Source organism: Notolepis coatsorum, assembly GCF_963971535.1.
Source record: "Notolepis coatsorum genome assembly, chromosome: 15".
Classification (NCBI taxonomy): domain Eukaryota; kingdom Metazoa; phylum Chordata; class Actinopteri; order Aulopiformes; family Paralepididae; genus Notolepis; species Notolepis coatsorum.
In genome coordinates, this window is record NC_140179.1 from 65,322,282 (window position 1) to 65,335,119 (window position 12,838).

General features: G+C 45.8%; 1 protein-coding gene across 1 annotated transcript in view; it reads right to left on the reverse strand.

Annotated features, from left to right (window-relative positions):
- Nucleotides 1-5,988: 5,988 nt before the first annotated feature.
- The window catches only part of LOC311241812 (zinc finger SWIM domain-containing protein 6-like), a 64,943-nt gene continuing 58,093 nt past the window's right edge, over nucleotides 5,989-12,838 (reverse strand). The window contains exons 10-11 of the mRNA XM_084330730.1: nucleotides 7,976-8,057; nucleotides 5,989-7,271 (exon numbers count right to left, since the gene is read on the reverse strand). Coding sequence (XP_084186856.1) covers nucleotides 6,406-7,271; nucleotides 7,976-8,057 — 948 coding nt within the window. The 3' untranslated portion in view covers nucleotides 5,989-6,405. The remainder of the gene's footprint in view (nucleotides 7,272-7,975; nucleotides 8,058-12,838) is intronic.

Genomic DNA, 12,838 nt, shown 5'->3' on the forward strand with positions numbered 1-12,838 from the left:
AACATTTGAAAGGGAAACCAGTATGTACCTTTCAAAAAAACTAACTTTTATTAAAACAAAAACAAAAAAAATCAATCATCGACTCATTAACAAGGTTATAAAACAGTGATTTAGTTACATAAATAAATTGATATCGGTGTATCAAATCTGAATTTCATAAGCATGTATACATGGATCATTGTAATAAATAAAACGGGGAAAGCAGAGGGTTCCTACACAAACAAACAAAAAACAAAACAAAACAAACAGCTAGAAACAGGAAGTCGCTTCCGAAGAGACGAGAGAGATGCGGCACAACAGGAAGTGACGCGCGGGACGAGAGAGACGCGGGACAACAGGAAGAGACGAGAGACGCGGGACAACAGGAAGTGACGAGAGACGCGCGGGACGAGAGAGCCGCGGGTCAACAGGAAGTGACGAGAGACGCGGGACAACAGGAAGAGACGAGAGAGACGCGGGACAACAGGAAGAGATGAGAGAGACGTGAGACAACAGGAAGTGACGAGAGACGCGGGACAACAGGAAGAGACGAAAGAGACGCAGGACAACAGGAAGAGATGAGAGAGACGCGGGACAACAGGAAGAGACGAGAGAGACGCGGGACAACAGGAAGAGACGAGAGAGACGCGGGACAACAGGAAGTGACAAGAGAGACGCGGGACAACAGGAAGTGACGAGAGAGACGCGAGACAACAGGAAGAGACGAGAGAGACACGGGACAACAGGAAGTGACAAGAGAGACGCGGGACAACAGGAAGTGACGAGAGACGCGAGACAACAGGAAGTGACGAGAGACGCGGGACAACAGGAAGTGACGAGAGAGACGCGAGACAACAGGAAGAGACGAGAGAGACACAGGACAACAGGAAGTGACAAGAGAGACGCGGGACAACAGGAAGTGACGAGAGAGACGCGAGACAACAGGAAGTGACGAGAGACGCGGGACAACAGGAAGTGACGAGAGACGCGAGACAACAGGAAGTGAAGAGAGAGACGCGAGACAACAGGAAGTGACGAGAGACGCGGGACAACAGGAAGTGACGAGAGAGACGCGAGACAACAGGAAGTGACGAGAGAGACGTGAGACGTCGTCTTCTTCCACCAAACACACGTGAGGAATTAGCTTTTTCTTTTAGTTTTGAGTTTAAAAGCAGGCGTTTCCACAGCCGTACAGAAGCTGGGAGCGTGGCGCCCCGTCCCTCACCTACTGAACGCGTTTGGTTGTTACAAGATAGATCTCCGTGTTTGGTTACGTTAAAGCGTTAAGACAAGGCAAGGTTTGTTTATTGTTGTTGTTTTTTTTCAATCCTTAAATTAACCGAAAATACCGGCGTAAAGAAATGTACAGAAAAAAATTTAAGAAATGTATGTTAAAAAAAAGTATAAAATTAAATGAAAAGGGCAAGTTATGATAGAACTGTTGAACGTTGCGGAAGAGTCACTGGGCATTGTTGTTAGTTATTGTTGTTGTGTTGTATTACAATAAGAAATGGTGGAACTGAGGAAAGTTATTTACGCCCTAATCGTGTTGGTTTGGTGTAGCCTGTAGTTATGGATGCGAGTCCGACTGACCAGGACTCGGTCTGGATCCTACCACCACCACTACTGTTACTACTACTACTACTACAGAAAGAACAGACGATAGGCAATAGATGTGGTTTAATCTACCCTTTAATCTACAGAACATAGGGCTGGATGCACACTAGATGATCTGATTGGTTTCTTTTCTAAATCTCCCGCCAAAACAATTCTAATTGAAACGGGAATTTCCAACCATTGTTCGCAATTCCATCACCTTTTCTCGTGGCTTTCCTTGGAGAAACGCTAACCCCGCCTCGAGGAAGGGGGGAACCGTCGCCCTCAGCTAAATATCATAGCGTGCAGCCATTGTTGTTTCAAACGGAGTTCCCTATGTGCCGCCTAGCAACCCTCTGTTTCTTTGTTACAGTAACCAACTCCGCCCTTTGACCTCCCGCGCTTTCGAGCGTCTGGTTGCGTCTCGAGGGTCGACGCGTGCCTCCGTGAGCGAGGCCGATCCTAGTCCTTCTGAAATGTCGTTTTTGTTTTGTTTTACCAACGAGAGAGAGAGAGAGAGCGAGCAAACTACAGCGGTTTCAAGTATTTCACATTACATAGAATACTCTGTATAAATTAGTTAACATATTTTCAGATCCTCCATATTCAGACATATACTATGGCATATATACACAGTACAGTAATGCTCGCTAACCCTAACCCTGTTCATGTTGTGTCTTGTTCTTGTGTTTTCCTGTAGTCGCTCCTTTTCCTTAGTCCGTCCGTCCGTCCGTGTGGCGCCCGCCATTTTCTGTGTAGAGAATTCCCTGAGAACATTCTGGTGACATTTTTGCTGAAGGTTCCAAAACAATGGAGTTACAACAGTAGAAAGTCTTAATTCCTATTATGGTTCACATGCGTGGAGGGAGAATGACACTGGCCTGCTCTGACGATGATCCCAGGTTCACTACAATGGTTAACTATAGTGATTGTGGAAGTTCATTCAAACCTTTATCTTTAGAACTCAAAGAACCACAAGGGTCGCCCTCGTTTACAATGTCGAGTGATACAGACAAGTTAAAATAAATAAGACAAACACAGATGAAAATAAAGAATATCGGTTTAAAGCGGTTACGCGCTGATGTGGGATGGTTGTGATCGTGGTTTTAAACTGGCCATGGGTTAGGAGAGCGCTGATCTTTAGGGTGTGATGGTGGTTTTAAACTGGCCAGAGGTTAGGAGAGCGCTGATCTTTAGGGTGTGATGGTGGTTTTAAACTGGCCAGAGGTTAGGAGAGCGCTGATCTTTAGGGTGTGATGGTGGTTTTAAACTGGCCAGAGGTTAGGAGAGCGCTGATCTTTAGGGTGTGATGGTGGTTTTAAACTGGCCAGAGGTTAGGAGAGCGCTGATCTTTAGGGTAGTGTTGGAAGATCATTCCAAGAATTTGGGACACTAAAATAAAAGGCTGACTTTCCATATTCAGAACGTACTCTGGGGACCTCAAGTTAAATAGGGTCCGAAGTTCCAGTCCAGCATCATTGTGATGTAAAGTGGTAGCTTTCCAATAAGGGCTTCATAGATAAACAAATACCAATGTTTATTATGACCGGCCCAGCTCATCATACAGAATACAGGTGAGTACCACAGCCGTCACCGGTAACAAATATGGGGGGGGGGGGGGGGGGATGATAGGTCTGGGGTTTAGGAGTAGGAGCAGCATTTCTATAAATTATACTGACATATCTGATTGTGTGCTGAACACACAAATAATAACACACAACATATTAACCCATGCTGCTCCTTACACCAGATTTGATGATGGCTAACCCAACCTGGCTAAACAGCTAGCATTAGCTAACCTGGCTAAACAGCTAGCATTAGCTAACCCAACCTGGCTAAACAGCTAGCGTTAGCTAACCCAACCTGGCTAAACAGCTAGTGTTAGCTAACCCAACCTGGCTAAACAGCTAGCGTTAGCTAACCCAACCTGGCTAAACAGCTAGCATTAGCTAACCCAACCTGGCTAAACAGCTAGCGTTAGCTAACCCAACCTGGCTAAACAGCTAGCGTTAGCTAACACAACCTGGCTAAACAGCTAGTGTTAGCTAACCCAACCTGGCTAAACAGCAAAGCGTTAGCTAACCCAACCAGGCTAAACAGCTAGTGTTAGCTAACCCAACCTGGGTAAACAGCTAGCATTAGCTAACCCAACCTGGGTAAACAGCTAGCATTAGCTAACCCAACCTGGGTTAACAGCTAGCGTTAGCTAACCCAACCTGGCTAAACAGCTAGCATTAGCTAACCCAACCTGGGTAAACAGCTAGCATTAGCTAACCCAACCTGGCTAAACAGCTAGCGTTAGCTAACCCAACCTGGGTAAACAGCTAGCATTAGCTAACCCAACCTGGGTAAACGGCTAGCGTTAGCTAACCCAACCTGGGTAAACAGCTAGCGTTAGCTAACCCAACCTGGCTAAACAGCTAGCATTAGCTAACCCAACCTGGGTAAACAGCTAGCATTAGCTAACCCAACCTGGGTAAACAGCTAGCGTTAGCTAACCCAACCTGGCTAAACAGCTAGCGTTAGCTAACCCAACCTGGGTAAACAGCTAGCATTAGCTAACCCAACCTGGCTAAACAGCTAGCGTTAGCTAACCCAACTTGGCTAAACAGCTAGCTTTATTTATGTTGCCGCCATCGTTACGCTATGTCACCGGTGGACCTCCGATTTAACACTTTAACTGCCGAAGGTTAAATACATGATATACCATCCCTTGCCAGCTCTATTTGTCTATGGAGAAGTTCCCCTTCTTTGCAGGGCTATAACTTTTTAAATTCTATTGCTAGATTGCCATTATTAGGGCCCATTCAATGTCCTATATGTATTGTTCAGGGTGTATGAACGTTAAACTTTTTCATTCACATATTCATACTAAAATATAATCTAAAGTATAAGTATGTTTTCATCTCTTTCTGCAGCTTTCTCCAGAACGTGATTTATAGCCCCAAATGCATTATATTGATGATCAAATACAGTTTGGTAGCGATCGGTGCCAGATGAAAAATTTCAAATGGACGTGCTTCTAGAAGTTTCTACGTATCATCTGATGATGACCGGATGGGCGGGGGATCGTTTATAATTCCGTGGGCAACGTTATACCATTCATCTAATGTGGGTCAAATGTTCATCATAGCAGTTAGTGTCGAACCCTGTAATACTACACGCTAAAACTCACCCCAGTCTCCGCGGGCCGTTGGGCGATCAGCGTGGGGTAGACAGTTTTCCATTATGGGATGTCGAAATACCCGGTCCATTTCCAGGTTGTATAATAGTATATACGTCCAAATAACGTTGTTTATTGAGTTAGGGCGAGCGATCTATTATCGAGTGTTTCAAGATGGAGTCGCGGGAGCTATAGAGAGTGGCCGGAAGTAATATGGGTGATCACCACTTCATCCACATGACTTCCTGTTTGGCGCTTCTGCCGATCGGCCACCAGATGGCGCTCTTGAACCGCTAGAGGGTTGAGAGGAGGCCAGCACTGTGTCTCAGGGCTGCGGAGGAAAAATATGATTTCGATCACAGATTTTTGAAATATTGATATTAAAGACGAGTTAGGGCGTCCTCGGCAACTTTAGCATGGCTAGGAAAGACGCCTAAACACGTTTTCGGCACTTAAAGTGTTAATAAGGTGACAGTCATCTATGAAACGAGGTCGTATGATGATGAAAGTGAGCCCTCTGCCTCCAGCCATTGTTAACATACGTCAAATCAAATCAACAACTAACCCACCAGAAAAGCTCTCCCTCTAGCACCAACTATTATGGGCTGTAAAAAAAAAATAGCCATAATCAATCATAATTGTACATAATAATGTACCAGTAATAATACTCATAATCTTCATCGTCATCTAATGTGCCTTTGATGTAGAGCCTGACTAGATTGTTCTCTAGACAGAGATTCATTATGCATCTCAAGAGAGGGGGGGGGGGGGGGGGGGGGGGGGGTGAAACAACAATAACAACATCAGAGGCGTTAGCTAACGAGTGTTGTTGTTGTGTGTGATGAAGCTAATGCCTGGGGCCCAGAGGAAGGTGCTGCCGCTGTCTGTAGAGACGCCGACACAGGCCTTGTTCCTGCCGGTGCCGAGCCGAGCCGAGCCGAGCTGTGCGGTGCTGACCAGTGCCCGCCGCGTCAGAGGCCAGAAGGAGGTGGTCCGTGTAGTTTTAAAGCCTTTCGTTTCTTTTTGAGGACGCCGCCCATTTCGTCGTTTGATTTAGTTTAGTGTTTTCTTTCCTCTTTTTTTTACATGAGCACTATCATACGAGGGCTTCAGCCACTGGACAACATATAACTCAATAAAAACTTAAAACAAAACAAAATATATATATATTTATATATATATATATATATATATATATATATGTATAAAAGGATGTTTGAAAATAATTCAAATAAACAACAACAAAAAAAGCCATTTCACTTTTTCTCTTTTTCCTCTCATCGCACACATGTAGAGAAATACACACAAACATTCACAACTTGACACATTCCTCTCTTCTGAAAAATAAAACACATCTGTACATATAGTAGTAATAATAATAATAATAATAATAACAATAATAATAATAATAATTATAATAATAATAATAGGAATAATGTTTATAACAATAACAACAGCAAGAAGAATAATACCGTGTGTGGTTTTTTTTTCTTCTTTTTCTCGTTTTTATTCCTCCGTCCTACAGTACATGTCCTCATCCCTCGCTCTTTCTCTCTTTTTTCCCCTCACTTGTCCGTTTTTTCCCCAAGTCCAAAGAAGTTCAAAAGGCAGAATGAAGTTAATAGAAAAAGTACTAGAGTGTGCCCCCCCTCCCCCTCCCCCCTCCGTCAGCCGAACCGCTCCCTCACTAGCATCATCAGTTTCTTCTTGCCCTTGTAGATCTGCTTCAGGTTGTCTATGAACTGTGTGAACTGGACGTGTCCGTCGTGCGCCATCATGAACGTCTCGCGCGCCTTCCCCAGGAACTCGATGAACTCGCTGTAGTGCCGCGGGCTGATGTGCGTGAGGCGCGAGTGCGTGGTGTTGATGTACGCGCCGATGGTGGCGTCCAGCAGCTGGCGCAGCGGCGCCTTGTCCAGCGACATCAGCTTCCCGGAGGCCCGCCGGCTGTGCAGCACCGACACCATCCCCGGCGTGGTGAGCGTGCAGCGCCGCAGGATGTCCGAGAGCACCGTGGCGCACTTCACGCTCTTCACCACCAGGGGGATGACGGCCGCCAGCTCGTTCTTGCCCAGCGAGTGGCTGAGCGCGCACGCCCAGAGCACGTCGTTGATGGCCGGGTGCGTGTCCTGGTTGTAGCTGAGGTTCAGGTGGGCCATGGCGAGCGTGGCCAGCTTGTACGCCCGCACGGGGTAGCCGCGGTGCTCCATGTAGCGGGCGATGGTGAACAGCTGCGTGTAGCTCATCCCCGTGGCCGCCGCGTCCAGCACGATCTGGTACGCCGTCTCGAAGGCGATGTGGTCCTTCTCGCAGAGCGTCAGCGCCGAGAGGGCGCAGTTCTGCGGGTCCTTCATGCCGCACTGCAGCGCCAGGGTGCGGGCCGAGGAGGCCAGGTTCTCCTGCTGGTGGCAGTCCAGGTGGAGGCGCACAATGGTGCTGTTGGACATGACGGTGGTCGCCACGATGCTGGTGGCCTCGGTGGGCGTGAAGAGCGTGAACCATCCCTGCATGATGCTGTCGAGTGCATAGACACCTGGGTACACACACACACGCACACGCACACGCACACACACACAGACACAGGGAGAAGACAGGGTGAAAATAAATCCAGCAGAAAAGAAAACAGTTCCTGGGCTCAGGCACAGGTCATGTATAAGAGCTTCTAGCAAAGACGACAAGGTAGTTGTGATGAATCCGGAATCTCTGCATCTCCCAAAATCATCATCACCTCGAAGGGCGTTAATCCTGCTCTCACTTGCAAAATATGAACACACAACATATTAACCCATGCTCCTTACACCAGATTTGATGATAGCTTACCCAACCTGGCTAAACAGCTAATGTTAGCTAACCCAACATGGCTAAACAGCTAGCGTTAGCTAACCCAACCAAGGTAAACAGCTAATGTTAGCTAACCCAACATGGCTAAACAGCTAGCGTTAGCTAACCCAACCTGGCTAAACAGCTAGCGTTAGCTAACCCAACCTGGCTAAACAGCTAGCGTTAGCTAACCCAACCAAGGTAAACAGTTCATGTTAGCTAACCCAACCTGGCTAAACAGCTAGTGTTAGCTAACCCAACCTGGCTAAACAGCTAGCGTTAGCTAACCCAACCAAGGTAAACAGCTAGCATTAGCTAACCCAACCTGGCTAAACAGCTAGCGTTAGCTAACCCAACCTGGCTAAACAGCTAGCGTTAGCTGCCTCTCAACACAGTGAAACTAGACTGTCCACTTACCCACTTCAGTGGCACATGTGACTAACCAGCGCACCATCTCCCTTCTTCTCCAGTTCAACGTGGACAGAGTTATTCTCATTACCTGAGAGAGGAGAGAAGGAGAAGGAGAGGAGAGTGGAGGAGAGGAGAGGAAATGAACAAGAGAGGAGACGAGATTAACAAGAGGAACAGGAGAGGAGAGGAACAGGAGAGGTAGTGTACTGAAAGGGGACCCTATTAACTGTTACACCTACACTGTGTAGTGTACTGAAAGGGGACCCTATTAACTGTTACACCGCTGAACGGCATGCTGGGTACAGCTCGCTAGCTAGGCAGGTAGCCTCTATACTTTCGACAACAAATGTTTGTTTCCGCGTCTCTGATTGGCCACACGCGTTTCTGGTCATGTGACATGTGCGCCAATCGTGGGACCGCAAGTTTCTACACTGGTTAAGCTTAGGCGCTCTTTCGAAGTTGGTTAAGGTTAGAGTTTGTCTTAGAGCATGGCGATAGAACGCCTGCCCTGATTCCAAACTCTAACCTTAACCAACTGCGAAAGAGTTGCCTAAGCTTAACCAGTGATAAACTAGGCGTTAGGTAGTTTGCAGGCTGTTAGACCCGGAAATAGGCGCAGAACTTGCTGTCCCACGATTGGCGCACATGTCACATGACTTGGCCAATCAGAGCGCAAAACTCGAATGCGGAAACAAACATTTGTTGTCGAAAGTATAGACGCAGCCAGGTAGCATAACAGTCTGTTAACACTTTAAGGACCAGCCACGAGTTTATACGTGTTACGGTGCCATGCGTTGTGGACCAGAGCCACGAGTTGTTAGTTTTATTCCATATTAATAACCGTATTAACGTCCCCGATCGACTCTGGGGACCTACCCGCATATTTGATTTCGGCAACATGCAATACCGGCCATATCCTCTTAGGGGCGCCATCGCTCCACTGCAGTATCATTGAGGCCGATTGGGGGGAAATTTTTTTTTACTGTCTGTGGGCGTTTCATTTGAGCCTGGATCCCAAACAAACATCATCCATCTTTGATCACGTTTGGAAGCGCAGATTTCAGCCTGGAATAATGGGATTTATGATCAGCCAATGGACATATCGATCTACCAGATGCCGATGTATTATGACGAAATGCTGCCGGCGATCACATGGGCTGACGGTAGCATACTATTCACCCAAATTACAGCTGGATTGGAGCTTGTTTTAAAACGCAACGTGATCGATCAGTGAAAATGGCTACTTGAACGCACACTGTATTGCTAATCAATAATAGTAATCAGCGTCCCCCGCCGCCCCCATTTCATCCATACTGTAGATGCTCTGTAATAGTTCGGATGCTACACAGTTTGTTTTATTTAATTCGTACAACAGAAATGGCGTTTGATATAACGTGACTAGCCTTTAGCCTATTATCTAGCTCCCCAGAAAAAAGACAAGGCGAAAACTGCGATAAACCTTATATTCACGGCGCTATAAAATGGCAACCAACCGATGGATTTTTATTTTCTTTAAACCATTATGAAGGCACGGTTTATGCACTCAAGTGACAATGAGAATGGACAGATAGCAATACTATAAAGTATATATATAGCTGTTAGAAAGTACATCGGTTTGTTGACAAAGCTCGGTCCTCTGGACTATAAATCGCTGCGGGACTTTGGTCGCCAAAGTGTTAACAGCTGGGAGAACAGAAAACAACAGCCATTGGATCATCTCACATTCGGTATTAATTAAAAACAAAACCATGCGTTAACATGGGGTGGGGGGTTTGATTAGTATTCAAATAGTTCCCAGTGAACTATCAAATAGTAATTTTGCCCATCCCTAATCGGCATAATTCATTGTTGTGATGAATAATAGATTGATAGGGCCTGTTGCCTTTCAAAGTAAATGACTGCAATGCCCCTGTTTTTCATGGTAATACATTACCATATTTAAAAAATGGAAATATGTGCTTGTGAGTTGTATTTAGTTATTCTAACATACAACGTGAACCTATGGTATCCTGGTCGAGAGCTCCTGAGGGAAGGTGGGATAGCCTTCATGTTGAAGGCAACAATTGGTGTGATCCAAGCAACGTGAAAGAGCTTTCAAACCACTGCTCCCCAAACCTGGAGTATATATCCATCAAGTGTCGGCCTTTCTTTCTCCCGAGAGAGTTAATGTCGGTCATTCTGATCGGAGTGTATATCCAACCACACGCTAACACAGGCGACGCGCTCTCCAAGCTCCACGACAAGGTAAATAAACTTCAAGCAGCTAACGTTGACGCTGCTATTGTGGTTGTGGGTGATTTCAATAGCGCTAATCTGAGAAAAGTGTTGCCAAACTACCAGCATGTGACTTGTACTACCAGAGGCGGGAATATTTTGGACCACTGCTACTCGCAATTTAAGAGTGGATATAAGTCTCAAGCTGCTAGTGGTTTCGGCAAGTCAGATCACAACGGCATCTTTCTTTTACTGCAGTATAAACAAAGTCTCAAGTGCACCCCGGTAGTATCACGAGATGTGCTGCGATGGTCTGTAGAATCAGGGGAGACACTCCAAGCTGCACTTGAATGTACAGACTGGAGTGTGTTCCGTGACAACACAGATAATATTAATGACTACACGGAGACAGTGCTGGACTTTGTTTGTACTTTGGTAGAAGAAACAATCCCCACTACCACAATTAGAGTTTACCCAAACCAAAAGCCTTGGGTAGACAAATCCGTCCGCGAAGCTCTGAAAGCGCACACCTCAGCCTACAACGGCGGGCTTGTGGCAGGCAACATGAATGACCACAAGGTGGCGCGATACAACGTAAGGAGGTCAGTAATTGAGGCAAAACGGCGCTACAGGGATAAAATTGAACTTCAGTATGAACAGGCTGACTCTAGAGCAGGGGTCTCAAACTCGCGCTGGATGATATTTTGCGGCCCCCCAGATGATTTACAAAACTTTTTTTTTTTAATGTTTTGCAGTCATGTCATCACAAACACTGGCATTTAAAGGGTACAAATAAAACTATTCCTGCACCAGAATGCAGGAAATGAAGTCTTTGTAACAAAACATTTGCTGGTGGGGGACCCCCAGACCCCCCGCTTAAAAAGTGGCCTGACTGGGGCTATATTTCGCACTATATTTCCTGGCCTGAATGATTTCCACAGTCTGGCCCTGGTTAAAAGCCTCCAATGCTTATTAGTGTGTGTGCGTTTGAACGTTTGCATGTTTCAACCATACATTTCCATAAACATTTAAAAAAATACTTGAAACCCTTTTTGTGTGGAATATTTGATGCGGCCCAGCCTCACCCAGACTCTACCTCCAGCGGCCCCCAGGTAAATTGAGTTTGAGACCCCTGCTCTAGAGGTATGTGGCAGGGCCTCAGAACGATGACAGATTACAAAGGCACCTCCCTCAAGCTGAACAGTGACATCCATCTGGCAAATGATCTCAATACCTTCTATGCGAGGTTTGAGGCTGTGAATAACAACACCAGCCTACAAACCACTGCAATGGAGGGGGGGGGCCACTGCCGATGGAGACTCAGGGCTAAATCCACAAAGAATGGATTGCACAGAGCAAGTTGCACCCTTACTTACAATTCATTATGAATTGAAAATGGGGGACCCTGATGTAAACAAGACGAAAGTCTTTCTCTGGTCTGCATCCCCTTAACAATTGTGTGTATTGAGCCGTACTGTATTGTACCCGTTCTGCAATCTGTTAAATAAAGTTTTCATTCATTCATTCATTCATTCATTCATACTTTATAAGTGACGAATAAAGCACAACATGCACTTTAACTACACGTAACAAGTGTGGGTTATGTGTCCTATTGCAGTCGGTCTTCAACCTTTAATCGTGTCAGAGACCACCGAATTAATTCACACAAGTCCACGGGCCCACGTCTGACCAGACTGTCTGATACTGTGTGATTAACCCTTTCACTACCACACTACAGAAGGTTAACCCTTTACTATTACACTACAGACGGTTATCCGTCTGTAGTGTGATAGTAAAGGGTTACCCTTTTGTAGTGTGGTAGTGAAAGGGTTAACCCTTTGTCACGTGGCAGTGAAACGGTCCACGGTCCCACGTCTGAGGAGACTGTTTGATCACTGAGTGTGTCTGACTCCCACCTAAACGGCACACACTACAACATATCACGCCATACGTGCCTTATGCATACTGCACCTGTGTATACTGTATACCTACTTACTCATGGTATATATCTAGATTCTAGTGTTTATTGTAACCATATGTATTGTAATGTATAATAATATAACTGATGGGGCATACAGACCCTCATCTGATCACACTGCCTACTTGCTCATATGCGTATATTCAGAGTTAATTATATTGTTTACTAGAGCTGACCTTCGAAAAAAAAATTGGCATTCGAAGCTTCGGGCCGAGATTCGATTTTAATTCGAAAAAAATATATATATATTACATATTTTATTTTATTATTATTATTATTACATTTTTTATGTTGTGGGACTTGTACAGCACTTTGTTCAACTTTGTCAGTGCTGTAAAGTTAAAAAAATATTTTTTATCCACTTTTTCTCCCCATTTTCTATTTTTCTCCCATCCCAATTTCGTATATCCAATTCTTCCCTCCCCTGTCTTGAACGTTGCTAGACTATGCCTCCCACAGGTCGGTTGTAGTGAGGACAGAAGCCTTGCATCACGTGTCCCCTCCGGTACACAAGGAGGCAGCCTGTCGCATCTTTTCACCGCAGCAGCTCGAACTCTCAGTGGCGAGGAGTAACGCGTGGGAGGCTCACGCTGCCCCCGATACTTCCTGCTTCTGTCGCACCGGCGTCACCAAACCGACCTGTAGGAGTCGCTGTCCACAACGTCAAATCCCCACCC